The sequence below is a fragment of the Trachypithecus francoisi genome, unplaced genomic scaffold, assembly GCF_009764315.1.
Source record: "Trachypithecus francoisi isolate TF-2019V2 unplaced genomic scaffold, Tfra_2.0 Lachesis_group0, whole genome shotgun sequence".
NCBI lineage: Eukaryota > Metazoa > Chordata > Mammalia > Primates > Cercopithecidae > Trachypithecus > Trachypithecus francoisi.
Genome location: NW_022681453.1, coordinates 137,771,340 through 137,791,108, shown reverse-complemented (window position 1 = coordinate 137,791,108; position 19,769 = coordinate 137,771,340). Strand labels below are relative to the sequence as shown.

General features: G+C 41.0%; 1 protein-coding gene across 3 annotated transcripts in view; it reads right to left on the bottom strand.

Moving 5' to 3' along the window:
• Positions 1-5,865: 5,865 nt before the first annotated feature.
• ENTPD3 (ectonucleoside triphosphate diphosphohydrolase 3) overlaps positions 5,866-19,769 on the bottom strand; it is a 47,116-nt gene continuing 33,212 nt past the window's right edge. For all 3 annotated transcript variants that reach the window (XM_033212118.1, XM_033212119.1, XM_033212120.1), the window contains 6 exons: positions 19,388-19,547; positions 18,158-18,391; positions 11,657-11,929; positions 11,378-11,488; positions 10,809-10,946; positions 5,866-7,192 (listed from right to left, as the gene is read on the bottom strand). In XM_033212118.1, coding sequence (XP_033068009.1) covers positions 6,956-7,192; positions 10,809-10,946; positions 11,378-11,488; positions 11,657-11,929; positions 18,158-18,391; positions 19,388-19,547 — 1,153 coding nt within the window. In that variant the 3' untranslated portion in view covers positions 5,866-6,955. The remainder of the gene's footprint in view (positions 7,193-10,808; positions 10,947-11,377; positions 11,489-11,656; positions 11,930-18,157; positions 18,392-19,387; positions 19,548-19,769) is intronic.

Sequence of the window (19,769 nt, the reverse complement as noted above, 5' to 3'; positions counted from 1 at the left end):
ACCATCAAAGTGTGGGCCAGTTCTACCCCTACGTTCTCCCTCCCCTGTGATTTTGAATCAATTCACAGATGTGATAGTCAATTTTATGTGTCAACTTGGCTAGACTATAGCACCCAGTTATTCGTTAATCTAGGTGTAGCTGTGAAAGTCTTTTGTGAGTGTGATTACTGCCCATAATTAGTAGATTTTTAAGGGGACTCAACCTATATAATCTGGGTGAGCCTGATTAAATCAGTTGAAAGTCCGTAAGAGCAGTACTGAGACTTCTCTGAGAAGGAAGAAATTCCATCTGTGTACTGCAGGTTTAGTTCATGCCTGAGGGTTCCAGCCTGCTCTTCCTGACGGCCTGCCCTACGGATTTAGGACTTGCCTAGCCAGCCCCATAGTCTCACAAGCCAATTCCTTGCAATAGATCTCTTCATACTGGCTCTATTTCTCTGGTTGAACTTTGACTGATATGCTAGACATATCATTTCATCTGGAAACAGTTCAGCAAGTATCTAAACCGGGGGTCCTCAATCCCCAGCCAGGCGGTAGACCAGTACTGGTCTGTGGCCTGTTTAGGAACCAGGCTGCACAGCAGGTGTTGAGCAGCGGGCAAACCAGCATTACCACCTGAACTCCACCTCCTGTCAGATCAGCAGCAACGCGAACCCTATTGTGAACTGCATGTGTGAGGGATCTTGGTTGTTTGCTCCTTATGAGAATCTAATGCCTGATGATCTGAGGTGGAACAGTTTAATCCTGAAACCATCTGTGCCTCCCCACCCAGCCCCCCACCGTCCATTGTCTCCCACAAAACTGGTTTCTGGTGCCAAAAATGTTGGGGACCATTGATCTAAACAGCAAGGGTTCTTGAAAAAAAATCCATGATACCATTATTTTATTTTATTTGTTTACTTATTTTGAGACAGAGTCTTGCTCTTCCGCTTAGGCTGGAGTGCAGTGGCATGATCTCTGCTCACTACAACCTCCACCGCCCAGGTTCAAGTGATTCTCTTGCCTCAGCCTCCTGAGCAGCCGGGATTACAGGCGCGCACCACCACACCCGGCTAATTTTTGTATTTTTTGATAGAGACGGGGTTTCACCAAGTTGGCTAGGCTGGTCTTGAACTCCTAACCTCAAGTAATCCATCTGCCTCGGCCTTTCAAGTACTGGGATTACAGGCATGAGCCACGGCGCCTGGCCGATTCCATTATTTTACCTAAACAAAAATTAACAGGAATTCCTTGACAATTTTCAATGTTCAGATTTCCAATTATCTCCTTATTTTATACCATTAAAAATATTTTTGAACTAATGATTTTTTTCCCTAATACCTTTAGAGAGGTTAAAAAGAAGGGCAGGAGGCTCAACCTGGGAAGAATTTTTTCCATAGTTCCAACAGAGGGCGTTCAAGTCTCATGTTTCAAGAGAAAAGACAGTTGTCTCATTTCTATTACACCCTTAGTCATTTAGCTCACGGCTTGTCGCACAGTAGACTTTTGGTGAAAGTGTGATGAGTGAATAATGAACAAGTAAATGGGTGAAAGAAATATGTTTTAAAACTAGTATTTATTGGCTACATCCATGCCAGGCACTGGCTAAGTGCTGTATTTTCTCTTAACTATCCCGTAAGGTAGGTATTATGCCCGTTTTATATATGAGGAAGTCAAGACTCAAGGAGACTGAAAGACATGGTGAAAACCATAGAGATAATAAGGAGAAAATTCTTGAGTTAACCCAGATCTGTGACTTTATATTGTAGTATAGGACATACAGATAATGTATAAATGGTTGAAAAAGGAAACATCTGTAGTCACTACCTAGTTGTAGAATAACATGGTCATCCCAGAAGCCCCGTTGTTATGAACTGAATATTTGTGATCCCCCAAATTTATATGTTGAGGCCCTAACCCCCCAGTATAGGATTTGGAGATGGAGCCTTTGGGAGGGGAGATAACTAGGGTGAGACAAGGTTATGAGGGAGTGGTCCTCATGATAGGATTGATGCCCTTGTCAGAAGATATCCCAGAGTGCCCTCTCTCTCTCTCTCTCTCTCTCTCTCTCCCTGCGAGCTCAGAGGAAAGGCCATGTGGACACAGCATAAAGGCCACCATCTGCAAGCCAAGAATTGAGCCCTCACCAGGAATTAGTCAGCTGATGCCTTGATGTTGGAATTCCCAGGCTCCAAAACTGTGAGAAGATTAATTTCTGTTGTTTAAGCCACTCAATTTATAGTATTTTATTATGGCAGTTCAAGCAGTCTAAGACACCCATTTATCCTTTTCCAGACACAGCCTCCATCTCCTCCCAAATTTCAGAGTAATAATTTCCTTGCTTTTCTTTAGCGTTTACCTAAACGTTGACTAAACAGTTTCGCCTGTTTTTAAACCTTGTATTAGGCCAGATGCAATGACTCACGCCTGTAATCCCAGCACTTTGGGAGGACGAGGTGGGCGGATCACGAGATCAGAAGTTCGAGACCAGCCTGGCCAACATGGTGAAACCCTGTCTCTACTAAAAATACAAAAATTAGCTGGGCGTGGTGGCAGGTGCCTGTAATCCCAGGAGGCCAAGAGGCAGGAGACTTGCTTCAAGCCAGGAGGTGAAGTTTGCAGTGAGCCAAGATTGAGCCACTGCACTCCAGCCTGGGTGACAGAGGGAGACTCCATCTCAAAACAAAAACAAAAACAAAACAAAAGACAAACAAAAAAAACCCTTTTTATTATGTAGTTCTTTTGTTTTCATTGATATACAGTATTTTCTAGTATGGCTATATTGCTATTTATTTATTTACTTATTTATTCTGTGGGATAGGCATCTTGGTTGCTGCTTAAAACATTCTTAGGCATGTATTCTGGTATATCTAAGACTATGTATCACTAAGATATATAATTTGGACTGGAATTTCCAGGTCATTTTATGTGCATATCTTCAACTTTATTAGACAATACCTCAGTTTTCCAGAGTAGTTGCATTAATTTACAGTCCCACAGTAGTATAGGAGAGTTCTAGTTCCACATCCTCACTAACACTTGGTATTGTCAGACTTTTAAGTTTTGCCAAACGGATGAGCATGTTGTACTATTTCTCTGTAGTTTTAATTTGCATTGTCCCAATAATGAGATTGAGCATCTTTTCATATGTTTATTAGACATTTAGATATCTCCTTTTGAAAAGTGTCTTTTCAAGATTATTGCCTGTTTAGAAAAATTGAATCATCTTCCTTTTCCTTACTGATTTGTAGGTGTTCTTCATATAATTTGGAAAGTAGTCCTTTATCAGTTATATATGTTGTAAATACCTTCTTCCACTCTATGGCTTGTCTTTTCACTCTTTTAATGATGTTTTTTGAGGAACAGAAGTTTTACATTTTAATGTATTAAGTATTTTCTTATGGTTAATGCTTTTTGTGTAGTGTTTAAGAAACCCTTCCCTTACCCAGGATCCTAAAAATGTTCTCCTACATTTTCTTCTAAACCTTTATAGGTTTTTCACACTTAGGTCTTTAAGCTACCTGGAAACAATTCTTGCAAGTGGAGTGAGGAAAGGGTCAAATTCATTTTTTCTCCATTAAGATATCCAACTGTCCTGCATTTTCCCACTGCTCTGATGTGACACCTCTGTTATAAATCAGGTGTCTGTATGTGAATGGGTATGTTAGACTACAGAAATCTAAAGCCAGATTCCTAACTACTATAAGATACTGCCTTTCTGTGTGAAAGGAAAAGTTATGCAGTGGGTTTTAGACTCGACCAGGCCCAAAGCTCAAGCCCCAATCCCTATCCCCCAAATCACTCAGTGGCTGGGTAATGCTGGCATGTACTTTTACCTCTGAACCTATGCTTTTTTTTACATAGTTGTAGTTAGGAATAGACACTATATGTGATACTCATCACTTTTATCTTCACCACATATTTCACATCAAAAGACTTGCTTTGGTTGGAGCTTTGGGGTTTGGGGTTCCATAGTGTATTAGTTCACTGTGACTGTGTAACAAATTACCACAAATTTAGTGGCTTTAAACATTATCTTTTTGTTACTTTATAGTTTTGTAGGTCAGAAGTCACGGTGGGCTCAACTGGGTTCTCCACTTAGGGTCTCAGTAGGCTGAAATCAAGATATGATCTGACCTGGACTCTTATCTGAAGGCTCTGGGTGAAAATATGCTTCCAAGTTCATTCAGGTTGTTGGCAGAATCCAGTTCCTTGCAGCTGCAGGACTGAAGTCCCTGATTTTTTGCTGATGTCAGCCAGGGATTGCTCTTAGTTTCGAGAGGCTGCACTTAGGGCCTTTGCACACGGCGCCCTCCATCCTCAAGCTGGCAACTGCACGTGGAATTCTTCTCATGCTTTGAATCTCTGACTTCTTCTTCTGGAGAAAATGCTCTGCCTTTAAAGAGCTCATGTGGTGAGGTTAGGCCTACCTGGATTAGCTCTCCATTTTAAGGTCAACTGATTTGTAATTACATCTGCAAAACCCTTTTGCCATGTGACAATGTAACCACATAATTGGAGTAACACCAGAGGGCGAAGGAGAATTCTGTTCACCACAGTAACAGTGCTAGATATGCTGCTTGTATTGCAGATTTCACAATGGTCTATCTAGAAAAATTCTTGTGTGTGTGTGTGTGTGGTGTGTGTGAGAGAGAGAGAGAGAGAGAGAGACAGAGAGAGAGAGAGACAGAGTGTTGCAGTCTTGCTCTGTTACCCAGGCTAGAGTGCAGTGGCATGATCTCGGCTCATTGCAACCTCCACCTCCCAGGCTCAAGCAATCTTCCTACCTCAACCTCCCAAGTAGCTGGAACTCCAAGTGTGCCCACAACTTCTGGCTAATTTTTGTATTTTTTGGAGAGAAGAGGTTTTGCCACATTTCCCAGGCTGCTCTTGAACTTCTGGGCTCAAACAATCCCGCCTGCCTCAGCTACTCTCAAAAGGCTGAGATTACAGGTGTGAGCTACTGCACCCAGTCAAAAATTCTTCAGTGTGTGTCAGAAAACCTGAAGTATCTCAGCTTATTCTAACTTCCCAAATGAGTTAGAAATGTTGACTAGGACTTGCCTTCTTGGAGCTTTGGCTCTCTTTCTTGCACAGACAAGGCTTTTTTCTTGCAAACTCTTGGTGATTTGGATACTGTTTTTTTCCCTGCTATCTCTATAGTTTATTGCCCCTTCTTGGTCACTCATGGAAACAACCTCAATCAACAAATATGAATAAATACTATGTTCTTATCATATGTCCAAATCCAAGATCACACCTAAAAGGTATCAGCCATAATAGGTGTTTTTAGATGTCTGTTGAATGAATGAGGAGTGATGCACAATAGGCTTTGCCCTTAAGAAGCCTACTGTCTCTTTTAGAAATAAGCTGTACACATACACCAAGATAAATGACAATATGAGGACTTATGTGGCTGGTTTTGGAAAAGTGGTCCAGGAGATACAGCATAGTGTGTGTGTGCAAGGAAAGCTTTGTGGAAGACTTACAGGAAGGAACTAGATCTTGAGAAATATACATGATTGTTTCTCAATCATGTATTGGTGGGAGGATGGGAGGATGATCTAGCAATATAGTAGAGAGGATGGTGTGAGGAAAGGTACAGTTTGGGATAGGAGTAGCCATTCTGGATGAGAACTAAGATTTGAGTGTCAGGTTGTGGCCTCACAGAGGCTTAGAATTTCAAATAAGGTACAGAAATGTTTGACTCAATAATCTCAAGCAGTCAAAGGTTTATCGAAGTAAAAGCACTTTGAACTCTCTGGAATAAAGGTGATATTAATGAATGGGTTTCTTAATTCACTAGGGAAAAAATTATCTCTCATAAATATCGCCTAGGGTCCTTAGGAGGAAGAGTACCATATGTAAGTTAACACACACACCCACTGCAAGTCAAAATAAAATAATAGTTCTTTATTCCATATTCAGCTAAGAAACAGCAATATGAAATAATGCTGATTTTTAGTTTGTAGCCATTGGATTTGCTGGAGTTCTTTCTCATTCGACTTTGGAGATAAATATTCCTGCAGCTTCCTTTTCTTTCCCCAAAGTCAAGACCTATGACTACTATGCAGAGAGGTCTATGATCTAGGAAAGTAATTGGCTAGCAAATCATAAAGTAGAATGTTCTATGACAACATCAAGTATACTGTGGGAATGGTGACAAAAATATATACACCATGATAACAATGGAAAGGCAGCCCTTTGCTAAACAAAAGCCTAGCAAAGGCAGTAAAATCTGGAATGCAACAATCTTGCTAGGGATAAATGTGTTTTTATGGGAGGGCATAGCAATACAATGGTGAGATGAGGATGATGACAAACACAAAGGTTGCAATCTAGTGACCAGAGCCCTAAGTGGGAATTCCACTTGGAGAATGGTCTATAGTTTTCTGGGAGACCTTTTTTATGTCTCTGTGCTTCGGGATCCACCTGTATGACAGAAGCCTGGCTGTGGCCACTGCCCTGAGGGAAATAAGTCTTCTCCCCCAGATACTATATTCTACTGATCTGAGGGGGTTCACTGCTTATGAGATTGCTATAAGAAAGTCTTAGTTAAACACCAATGGGAAAAAAACTATAAAATGAGATATCTGATTGGGCCAAATGCTTAATGGGTATCCTGCCAGGAAGAATACTGAGGGAGGGAAATAGACACTGAGCCCTGAGGTCAATTCTTCAACATTAAGCTGATATCCTCTCAACTTACTCTTCCTCTGGGGGACTTAAAATAAAGAGCTATTCCCCAATAGATCAGCACATGGGTAGTGAGGTCTCTGAAGAGCGATATGCACAGAATAGCCAAGTGATGCCCCAAGAGGTACTGTGGCAGAAATCAGTATTTGAGAGGCACGTGACCTAGGTGTTTGATTTTAGTTAGTTGTATTTCCTGAAGGCAGCCACTTTACCTGTGTTGCCTGGTGCCACCCAGGCTGACTCTAAGCAGCCATTGGACTCCAGGAGCTGCTTTGAAGGCTCAGTCAGAATCCACTGCATGGTCAAAGGCATGCTCGGAGTGCCTCTTTTTTCTGGATGCTGAACACAGGTACGCAAGAAATGCCAGACACAGCAAGGCTGCCGCTGTGAAGAAAGCGAGGGTGCCCACAAAGATAGGCGGTTCTATGGGCAGACGGATCAGAGGGCTTTCAGCTGGGATCTGGTTGGTAAGGCTGAGCATGTAGCCAAGAGACCAGGCTATGCTGCTATTCCCCACCTGTGGAGTAGAGGACAAGGCTCAAGGCTACAATTACATACCAGAGGCATACCACTATCAACCTCACAAAGCTCCCATGGGAAATTGTGGCCCAAAGAGGTCAAAGGACTTGCCCAAGTTAAGACACCACACTGTAGCCACAAAGACTTGGGGAATCTCACCTCCAGCGCAGCAGAAGAAATAGTTAAAAGAACAAATCCTCAAAATCTTGTCACAGCCAAGAGTGAAGAAGGCATAGTTAATAAGAGTGAAAGTGTTCCTGTTGTCCAGGAGCACAAGAGTGTTTGTGGCTAGAGAAAGAGACTAATGAGTGGTTTACTGATCCCAGGACCAGTTTCTAAGAATAGAAAATCAGCCCAAATGGGAAGCCGACTGTTAATTTCTTCTGGTCGTTCTATCCATTTTTGCTTTACATGTTTTAGGGTGTTTTATTCGGTGTATAAATGTTTCACCTTTACAATCTTCATAGTGAATTGAACATTTTATCATTATGTTGTAACCCTCGCTGTCTAGAATGAGGCTGTTTGTCTTAAGACTGCTTTGCCAGATGTTAAATAGTTATACCAGCTTTCTGCTGGGTAGTGTTTGATAATTTAAACAAATTATCTTTCAATCTTTCCATGTCTTTATGCTTGAATCATGTTTCTCTTATAAATGGCACCTGCTTGATTTCTAAAAATTCAATCTGACATCTGTCTTTTAACTGGTAGGTTTAGTCCATTTATAATTATTGTGATTATTAATATATTTACACTTCTTTCTAATATCTTACTTTTAAATTTTCAATTAGTGCTTTTATATACACATTTTTTTTTCTTCTTTCTTGCCTTAAAAATGGTATCTGTGGCCAGGCATGGTGGCTCACACCTATAATCCCAGCACTCTGGGAGGCTGAGGCGGGCGGATCACCTGAGGTCAGGAGTTCAAGACCAGCCTGGCCAACGTGGTGAAACCCTGTCTCTATAAAAATACAAAAATTAGCCAGGCATGATGGTGGGTGCCTGTAATCCCAGTTACTCAGGAGCTGAGGCAGGAGAATTGCTTGAGCCCAGGATGCAGAGGCTGCAGTGAGCTGAGATCACGCCATTGCACTCCAGCCTAGGTGACAGAGCAAGACTCCATCTCAAAAAAAAAAAAAAAAAAAAAAAAAGATATCTCTGTGTTCCCTTTGACAAGAAGAGAATTTAAATTTTAGGTTACTCTTATGTCCCTGTATCTTATAACTCCTTACCACACCCTTATCATGTTGGGTATTTTCTATACTTGAGTCATATGAATGGAGTTTATTTTTATAGTTTTCTTTAGTGTTCGTTTTCTGTTTTTTTAACATATATATATATATATTTTTTTTTTTTTTTTTTTTTTTTTTGAGATAGAGTCTTGTTCTGTTGCCCAGGCTGAAGTGAAATGGTGAGATCTCAGCTTACTGCAACCTCCACCTCCCAGTTTCAAGTGATTCTCCTGCCTCAGCCTCCTGAGTGGCTGGGAGTAAAGGTGCATGCCACCACACGCAGTTAATTTTTTGTATTTTTAGTCGAGACATGGTTTCACCATGTTGGCCAGACTGGTCTTGAACTCCTGACCTCAGGTGATACACCTGCCTCAGCCTCCCAGAGTGCTGGGATTACAGGTGTGAGCCACAGCACCTGGACTTTTTAATATAAATTTTAAGCCACAACATCATTTATTCTTACTTCCAGTATTTTTGTAACATCTCCTGGATTTATTTCTCTTATTTTATTACTTCCATAAAAATATTTTCAGTGTAAGTCTTTGTGCAGCAAATCTTCTTAAGTCTTTTTACACCTTCACATTTATATTTATATTTATTTATTTATTTATTTAGAGATGGAGTTTTGCTCTTGTTGCCCAGGGTGGAGTGCAATGGCATGATCTCGGCTCATGGCAACCTCCACCTCCCAGGTTCAAGTGATTCTCCTGCCTCAGCCTCCTGAGTAGCTGGGATTACAGGTATGCACCATCATGCCCGGCTAATTTCATATTTTTAGTAGAGACAGAGTTTCTCCTTGTTGGTCAGGCTGGTCTCAAACTACCGACCTTAGGAGATCCACCTGCCTTGGCCTCCCAAAGTTGCTGGGATTACAGGTGTGAGCCACCGCACCCAGCCAACATCTTCACATTTAACTAATTTGGCTGGACATAACATTCTTTTTTTTTTTTGAGACGGAGTCTCGCTCTGTCTCCCGGGCTGGAGTGCAGTGGCCGGATCTCTGCTCACTGCAAGCTCCGCCTCCCGGGTTTACGCCATTCTCCTGCCTCAGCCTCCCGAGTAGCTGGGACTACAGGCACCCGCCACCTCGCCCGACTAGTTTTTTGTATTTTTTAGTAGAGACGGGGTTTCACCGTGTTAGCCAGGATGGTCTCGATCTCCTGACCTCGTGATCCGCCCGTCTCGGCCTCCCAAAGTGCTGGGATTACAGGCTTGAGCCACCGCGCCCGGCCATAACATTCTTTATAATTAGAAAAAAGGAACTTTTAGCTTAGATATTATATCAACTCAAACTGGCATTCAAATGGAAAGTCATTCTCCATTCTTATACTTTACTGGTAATTAGATTCATTAGAAGCAAAGCTTAGAGAGTACATGCTACCAACAGTCCTTACGTCTCCAGATATCCTTATTTTTTTGTAGATGACTCAATTTTATTTATGTAAAAGTAGATAGTTAGAGGCCTAATGCAGGATATTGATTGATTTAATCTAATTATTGCTGAAGCTGGTATTGAACAGGCTGACTCCAGACATCCTTCGGGCTTCATATCAGCTATTTCTGAAATGAGAAAATTCTCTGGAACCTGGGGAACGTGGTGCTGGCTGAACATATTCGCAAGGCTGAGCCCTGCCTGAAAACAAGGTATGGAGGTCCTTTCAGCTGTCACCAAGTGATAGCTGTGATTCCAGCTTGGACCATTCTGTTCACTTGACCATCATATATATATGCATGTATTTATAGATATCTATAAATATATACATTTTTAGATATATTAAACCCTGAGCTAAGAATATCTTCCCCAGCCCCCAAATCTTTGTCAGTAAATGTAATGACTTCAGGTTCATTCAAAGAGAAAATGTTTATTTAATGCTAATGCAAATCCGTCAGGCTCTAAGGCCTGTATCTTACTCTGACATCTGCATAAAATGGAGAAGAATTAGTTACTATCCTCTTTAAAAAATGGTTACATTTAAAGCTTCTTTTCAGGATGAAAAGTCTCATATCCTTAATTCATATTTACTTATGAATTCATATTTATTTACGAATTCAACAAACATTTACTAAGCACCTTCTAGGCTCTATCCTTTGTGCTGAGTGCTGGGAATATGAAGATGCCAAGACAAGTCTTTGCCCTCCAGGACCTCCTAGTCCATTGGCCCTTGGCCTCCAGTCTTTTCCAGGAGAATGGACACCCATGAGCAACTCCACTAAATTCTCCATGACCTCTTCTGGGAAACTCACAAGGGATCAGTCTGATCAGCTTCCACCCAGTGAGTTTAACTCATTAATACCCTTTTACCTTCTACATTTGTTCCACACACACATACATACAAATCTCTCTGTTGGGAAGAAGAAGAGAAAATGATTTGTGCTTTGACTTACTTCTTTTTCAAAATGTATCTGGGGCCAAGTCTCCTCTGTGAATTTGTAACCATTCACAAACAAGTGGTAGATATAGTTGGCTGAGAAGCAGTAAGAGCGGGCGTATACCTCATCAAATTTGGGGAGCAGGAGTGGGAGCTGAAAGGAGGTTTAAAACATCTGAGAGGCAGGGCAGGCAGGTATGTTTTAAAATGAACACCTTGTGTTAAAAGTCATGTTTTAAAGAATCTTATCACCCATAATTTCATAACAGAAAAGACTTTATAGTACAATCATATAATTATTCAATATAATTATGAAGATATCACTATATAATTTTACAATATACTAATCTTTAAACTCATTGAGTGCTTATTATATGCCAAATATTGTTCTAACCATTGTGCATGTAGTTATAACATTAATTCACACCACAGGTGTGGGAATAGATTCCCTTATTCCTTTTATTTTACAGATGTGATGGAAATAGAAGAGCATAAAGGCTAAATTCAGAATATACACACATAGAATAGATTCTACCATATATATTTGTTTGTACTGACATTAATCCTTTCTCTTTAAATACTGACCTGACTCCAATTCTGTGAGCAGAAATTCCAGGTGCTGGAGTTGAAGGTGTCCAGGGAAAAGCTACCTGAAAGATTTAAAGCACTGGCTGTGTAGTAGAATCCTGCAAAAGCCTGGAAATAAGTAATACAGAAGGAAATTAGTTCTCAGAATGGGTATAATAGAAAGGTTTATGGGTGAGGAATTAGAAGGTGGCTAACAGGTCAGCAGAGGAGAAACAGAAAAGTGAGAAATAAATATTCAACGCGGAAAGAAAGGAATCTTTCAGGTTTTGCTCTTACCACAAATGGCCCTTTAATCTTTGGCTGATAAACCCCATCAAAAGAACAGGTTTCTTGGTCATGGCAAGCTTTGAAGTCAAATATGGAAGCCACCTTCTCCTTACACAGAGATGGGTCCCCAGTTCCCTCAAAAGTGATGATATCACTGGGGTTATAACTTTCTGGCCTCTGGTCCACAGTGCACAGGCTATCAAATACATGGCCCATGGTGAAGTTGATGCTATAATCCCGAGGGTAACAGGGATTGGTGAGATGGTTTTTGGTAGGAGAATTCTGTAGGTATAAGAGTAAGGTGTTAGAAATCACCTTTTTTGTGGATAGCCAAGTATCTCCCTTTTGCAAATTCTCTCTATCACTATCCTCCAATGCCAAGAGAGAAACAAAAAATACCATTCTATGTCAGCATGTCTTTGGCCATAGGTTGTCTAGATAATTCAAGTGTGTGGGGGGGGAAGTGTGTGTGTGTGTGTGTGTGTGACAATTACCTTGTACCAGGCATAGCGCTAGGCTCTCGCTCACATTATTTGATCCAGCTCTTATGATAGCCCTGTGAATCAGATTTTATGAACTTCACATGGTGAGAAAATGGATATATTTAATGTATCATTTTAAGTAGAATATCATCTATCCACCTAGCAAAATAATCCAAAAGGTACAGATAAACATATGAAAGTGAAGTCTCCTTCTCATCCACTTGTAGCCATCAGGCCTCTCTCTGGAAACAATCACTATTGCCAATTTTTGTATATACTTCCAAAGATCTGGCATGCACATGCAAATATATTTTTTTCCCACACTTTTCTTTTTTTAAAGCCATAAATGGTAGCACTTTATATACCCCCTTGTGCTCGTTGCTTTTCTCACTTAAAAATGTATCTTTGAGATCTTTCCATTCATTGTACTTAAGAGTAGCCTATCTTTTTAGTAGCTGCATAGTATTCCACTGTACAAATAAATCATACTTTATTTAAGGAATACCATCTAGATGAACACTGAGGTGGTTCCCAATCATTTTGCCATTACAAACAAATATCCTTGTCACATATAAATCTTTATCCATTGCAATTTATTTGACTTAAAGACTCGGATAGAGACTTGGCTTTACTTTTTCCATATGACTATTCAATCTTTAATCTACTGGTGCAAAATACTCTATTTTATGCTAAAATCCTAAATGTTGTTGATTCAATTTATGAACTCTCTTTTCTAAGGAACTGGATTTGAACTATGTTCAACTTAAGCCACTAAGGCATACTGCTTCCCCTATAGTAAAATATTTTGTTTTGGCCGGGTGTGATGGCTCACACCTGTAATCCCAGCACTTTAGGAGGCTGAGGCAGGCGGATCATTTGAGGTCAGTAGTTTGAGACCAGCCTGGGCAGTATGGTGAAACCCCATCTTTCCTAAAAATACATCTCAAAAAAAAAAAATACAAAAATTAGCCAGATGTGGTGGCATGCACCTGTATTCCCAGCTACTCAGGAGGCTGAGGCAGGAGAATCACTTGAACCTGGGAGGTGGAGGTTGCAGCGAACCGAGATTGCACCATTACACTCCTGCCTGGGTGACAGAGCAAGACTCTGTCTCAAAAAAAGTAAGAAAAATTTTTTTTAATTAATTTTTTTTTTTTGGTAGAGGTTCTCCCTATGTTACCCAGGTTGGTCTCAAACTCCTGGGCACAAGAGATTCTCCTGCCTTAGCCTTCCAAAGTGCTAGGATTACAGGTGTGAGCCACTGCACCTGGCCACCCTACAGTAAAATCTTGACTCAGACATTTAGCCCAACCCTTTCATTTTGCTAATGAGGAAACTGAGGTACATATTCAAGTAATGCAATTGTTTAACAAAGGTCAGTGACAAGATTCTGCAAAAATCCTATAAAAGCTTTACATTCATCAAATATAACCCAAATGAGTGTTTTCCAGAAAGATCTTCATTTGACTGAGAAAGAGGTCCCTTTCTGCCTCTATGGTATGAAAAAAATCTATGATTTTCAAAAACTGTTACATATAATTTATAGCATATCATACTTGGGTCACCCTATAGCTGAAATATTGGTTGAAAGAAAAACATATCGAATCAATCAATTGGCTATTTAGTATCTACTTCCGAATCTGATTTATACTTTTTTTTCTTTTCTGGTATAGTCTGAAGGGAGATTTATACTTTTAAAATGATTAAAAATATAAATTATTTTTGGTTTGGTCCAGAGAAGAAACAAGATAATATAAATGATTTCTGACTTAGTACATAGGAAAAGCTTAGTAAATATTAGTTCTTTTCTTTTTTGTGTGTTTGAATTTTTGTTATGGCATTCTTTACATGTAATTTGCCAATGTGCCAAGTTCAGGCATTCAACATTCAACAGTCTTCACTGAGCTTAGTGTTTGAAGAGCACTGTCATGAAAGAGTCAGTCAATGGGCTCGAAGGAGAAAAGTCCACTAGAAAACTATAGCATAATCTGATTTTAGACTTAAACTGGTTAAAACTGGAAAAAACAGTGATAGAAACTATTCTCGCTAGTGACAGGAAGTTTAAAAAATACACACAAAGAAAATACATTTAACAACAGAGGTACAGAACCAATGATGAAAACTATACATTTTATTGAAGGATACAAGCCAAGAATTAAATAAATGGAAATACATTGTATAATTCCGGATAGAAATTGTTGATGTCACTAATAAGCATATTTTAACCAAACTAATGTATGAATCAATGTAATTACAATCACAGTCTCAACAAAAAACTTCCTTTTTTGTTACTGCTTCAAATGACTTTGAAGTTCAAAATAAACATCTGCGAGTAGAAAACTAGACTATTGCAGGTAGAACAACATGATATCGGCCCCAAAATGTAACAATGAATGTATAGAACAGAAAATCCAGAAGCAGATCCTCATTATCTAAATACTTATTATTAGAATGTTTTGGAATTCCTGAAGCTTATTTCAAAAAGTCATCACAACATGGGTGGTAATCGGTTTTAATTTTGTTGGAAGATTACCTATTTGTTCATTTAAATAAAAAAATACACCTGTCCTTTGAACCTATCCTACAGAAATAAAATCACTGGTTCATAAGGTTATATGGGTAAGAAGGCTTATTATATTATTGTCGTAGCAACAAAACAGGACAAAGCCTGATGTCCATGAGGAAGGGAATGATTGATACATTATGGGATATTAAATAGTAAAGAAAATAAGTTAATATACTGACCTGGAAAGTGTAGAAGAACAACATATTAAGCTTTGACCAGTGATGGCATTCAGTAAATGGGATTGGAAGGAGGATCTTTCATTTTGACTTTAACACTCTTTGTATGGCTTTAAATTTTTACAATAAGAATGTACTTTCTTTCATAATCAAATGGTCAATTTTTTTTCTTTTTAAGTTATGGTACTTGGAATATTATGATCTCATAAAAATAATATTTTAAAAGGACATTAACAACACAGGAAATTGACCATAATATATGGTTAGGTAAAATAAAAGGTAAATATAAAATTATATATACCATATGAAGCCAAGTTTTTACACTTTCATACATAAAAAAGTGGAAGAAAATGCAATAGTATGATTAATAGTGGTTAATTCTGTTTTTAAAGAAATCCTTGGCCGGGCGCGGTGGCTCAAGCCTGTAATCCCAGCACTTGGGAGGCCGAGACGGGCGGATCACGAGGTCAGAAGATCGAGACCATCCTGGCGAACACGGTGAAACCCCGTCTCTACTAAAAAAAAAAATACAAAAAACTAGCCGGGCGAGGTGGCGGGCGCTTGTAGTCCCAGCTACTTGGGAGGCTGAGGCAGGAGAATGGCGTAAACCCGGGAGGCGGAGCTTGCAGTGAGCTGAGATCTGGCCACTGCACTCCAGCCTGGGCGACAGAGTGAGACTCCGTCTCAAAAAAAAAAAAAAAAACGAAATCCTTTATAGTTTTTGGTGTGTATCTTCTAAATGTTTTTCACTGAACATATATTACATTAAAAACAGAAGACAAATTTCTTACTTAAAAATGGAAAGAAAGTGAATACATATTCCTAATATCCAACATGTTGTCAGAGTGAGACTTCAGCTCCAAGGTGACTGGAGACTTCTTAATAAGAAAGTAATTTGCAAAGTACACATCCAGCTATCATTCTCACCACACTACGTAGTTCCTTATATTACAGATGAGGCAACAAGATCCAGACTGATGGAATTTACTCAGTCAGTGTTTACGACGCAATAATTTGTGTGAACCTTCCAAGTCAGGGCTTGGCAATACATATTTGACCTACGAAACTGTTGGTCAGGCAGGTCTTGACATGAATTTGTCAGTAATCCTCATCTCATCTGAATCTCTCCTCTTGGATGAGTCAGAAGCCTCCGAGGGCAGAGTCACCCTATCAGGCATCTAGAGGTTACCAGGCAAATTGAAGACATGTGTCCCTGTTCCTGTGAGCGGACTGTGAGAGGATGGGTGCTCACTCTTCCACCCCCAGTGCTGGGCTCACATGTGGAGACTGGCATTCTCAAGCCTAAATCAGACCTCAGAAAGGTAAAGTATTTACTTCTCTTCTGTGGACTGCTGGATCCATAGATAATCATTCTTTAGTAAACATTGTATAAGTACAAAAACACACAGACATATGCAGACAGACAGAAACACACATTCCACAGGCCAGCCAAATTTAAAAGATTAGCCTCTCTGATCCCCACTCACCCTGGAAAAAGGAGGATTTCACCTGAGCCTCCACATTCTACTCCTGCTAGAGTCAGAGCTGGAGCAAAGGACATTAAGCATTGCTAGAAGTAAAAGGAGCTGAAGAAAAGAGGATTTTCTAGAGCTTCTCTCCCAGAAAGAAAGAAGCATGTTGGCTGAACTACTTTGATGAGCAAGTGGGGATGAGCGGTGAGTATTGAGACCCCTGATAGGGAGCGTTGATTGAGTTACCTGTAGAGCTTGGTTTGGCTGACTGGGGAGGGAAGTGGAATTTGGGGTGGGAGCCATGGAAGGTGACATAGTTTGGCTTTGTCTCCTGTAAGATTGTAATCCCAGTGTTGGAGGAGGGGCCTGGTGGGAGGTGATTAGGTCATGGGGGCAGATTTCCCCCTTGCTGTTCTCGTGATAGTGAGTTGTCACGAGATCTGGTTATTTAAAAATGTGTGGCATCTTCCCTCCTGTTTCTGCATGAGAGAAGTGCTTGCTTCCCCTTTGCCTTCTACTATGACTGTAAGTTTCCTGAGGCCTCCCTAGAAGCAGAAACCTGTACAGCCCACAGAACCATGAACCAATTAAACAAGCCTCTTTTCTTTATAAATTACCCAGTTTCAGGTATTTCTTTATAGCAGTGTGAGCACAGATTAGTACAGAAGGGTAGTTGAGGGCTGTCTGCAGGGTTCTCACATCTGTTCTTTCCAGGCAGTGCTCAGACTCTCCTGACAATAAATGTCCCATGCGTGTGTCCCAGGGCCTCAGCCGTTTCTGGAAGGATTGGGGAGAGGTTTGGAGGAGGGGCCAGAACTGGAAGCTGAGTTCCCACAACCCACCCTGCATGAACACTGGGTAAATGCAGGGGTCTGAAGTTGTGAGTCCTGCTGAAGATGCACTTTTGTGATCTCCCTCAAATCCTCTGCAGGATAGAGTCTGCTCCTGTCCTCAGTTATCAGAGTAGGTTGGAGGAATGTGGGTTAACCTACTGATGTTGTGTCCATTTTGTTCATAGGCTGATTCCCCTGCCTTCGAGTCCCGTAAGAAGCCAGGATCTGTGGCTTCTGATTTCCTCATACCCCTCTAGGTAGTCAAGGCCCATCCTCTCAGCCACCTAGCCATGGCTAAGATTGATGTCCCCAGAGCAGTAGCGTTTGGGTCTGGGGTCTCACCTATGGAGTTAGTGCCCTCATGAGCACACACTACATAATGTTGAATTTAATATCAGCAATAACTTTCTAGCTGATGCCTGAATTAGCCTTCTGGGCTCTGAAACACTTACCAAATGAATTACTGATCAACATGATGGAATGTGGTTGCTCTAAAGTTCCACCATATAAAGGGTATCAAGCCTGCCTAATATAGACCCATCTAAAAGGAGGCTAAGCCTGGGAAGGCTCTGCCCTCTCCCGCTTCAGCACACATTTCTCTTGTGACCACTAATATTATTTTGTCTACACCCAGGGGACTCTCAATATTCTCAGGCTTATTTAGCTCCCGGTTTAAAACAGTTTGTGTCCATAAAGGGATTCCAGGTCTTGAGTCATTTACAAAACATGTGAAGCTCTGGAAATTCCCTAGACTTCTTATTCAAATTCACTGGGAGTGGGCAACATGAGAGGGAGAGGGAGGGGAAGAAAGAGAGAGAGAGGAAAGGGACTTGGACCCCCAGGAGTAAATTGGAAAATGGGGTTATTTCCATTTACCTTTCAACTGAAGTGGAGAGGACAGACCCCAGAAGGCAGGGCATTCTCCCCTAAGCTCAAACCCTCAAGACAACACCTGCCACCCCCTACCCCCAACTCAAGTACCTGCAGTAGCATTGCCAGAAACTTCTTCTCAGCCTCATTCCGGCCATAGCACTGGAAGCTGTGCGTGTAGAGCGTGTACACATAGCCATACAGGGACACCTGCATGATGTCACTGGTGTTCAGATCCACCTTCTCTCCTGCCACGAAGGATATTTGGGTGGAGGCACCACCTAAGTCCAGAGCACCCGTGGTTTCCACTCCATGCGGGTGCACCCACATATGCCAAAGGTTCTTCTGCACAGTGGGAAAAGGAAGTGAGAAAGAAAGCCAAAGGCACCATCTCTGTTTGCCCAAAGTTCTCCACCCAAGCCTCGTCTCCTATTACTAAGAAGTAGGACAGAGAGAGCATGTGAGGCCAATTCTCTCCTTTTCTTTCAGAGGTGGTGAATTCACGTGCTTACAGGAGCTGGGCAGGTAACATAGGTAAGTAATAAATGAGTGAAGTAGATTAGGTGTATAATAGGGAGTGGTGGGGTCTGTGGCAAACTGGAGAGTCCACGAATTACACTCTGTTCCCATTACCGTGCAGGAATGTGAGTCTACTGTGACCAGTTCCTCCGATTTTTGGGAGGAGTGAGGAGGTCAGAAGAAGCTAGAAGTATGGATTTTTATGTGAAATTTCCCAAACGTTAATTGTTGGTAACTATTTAAAAATTTAAAATACATTTGAAGGGGAACAAAATAGGTCTTGGGCTGGATATGCTCTGAGTAACTCCTGTTTTGTGCCCCCTGTAACATGGCAGTTGTCTCTTGAAGTCAACTTTCCTTTGCACCAAGGGAGCAGGGAGTGCAGGGACTGGACTGTGAGGAGACCTGGGAACACAGAGTGAAGACTTCCTCCTGTCTCTGGGAACTTAGGGATGCAGACTTCCTGAGGGCTTTGTAAATTTCAGATGGTCATGGAGCCTCTCTGAAGGATTATTCAACTGTCCTCCCAAAGACCCATCGCCTAGTGTAAACTTTAGATCCCACCCCCTTCAATTTCTTACAAGCTAGTAAAGTGATGAGATTCCCTCCCTCCCAAGCATTTAGTCCTATTTACGACTATGTTTTCTCCCCAGCTATATAGGTCTTTCTTAGCTATTGTCTCATAGGTATTTCCCTGATACATTACATGATAGGAGTGATACAGGACAGATATCCCTAATGGTATGTACCTCTACTTAGGCTATCACTCACAAGGGATAGGATAAACAGTAAGATTAAAACCATGCATTTGTTTCCACACACCTCCAGGAAATTTCCCATTAAATAGTTGGCCGTAATCCATCCATATACCCCTTCCTCTTGCCCAGAAATGATTTGAGCACCCCTAAAGTCAAAGGGCTGGGACTTGAAGTAGCTTTGGATGCTTTCAAGGACTTCATTAGCTGCTGTTTCATTTTGCAACCTATGCAAGGCACAGAACAAACAAGTCTGAGTGCCCAGACAATAGAGTCTTAAAATATATAGTCTCACTCAGGTGAAAATGCAAACTTCCCCATCTCCCTGCTGGTGGGGATGAATGATTTTCCAGATGTGTGCTGTACACCACAATCCCTTTTGCAAGTTGAAGTCTTCTGGGGCAACTGTGAAGGCAGGATCCACTTGTTACCTGTCAAACTGCCAAGTA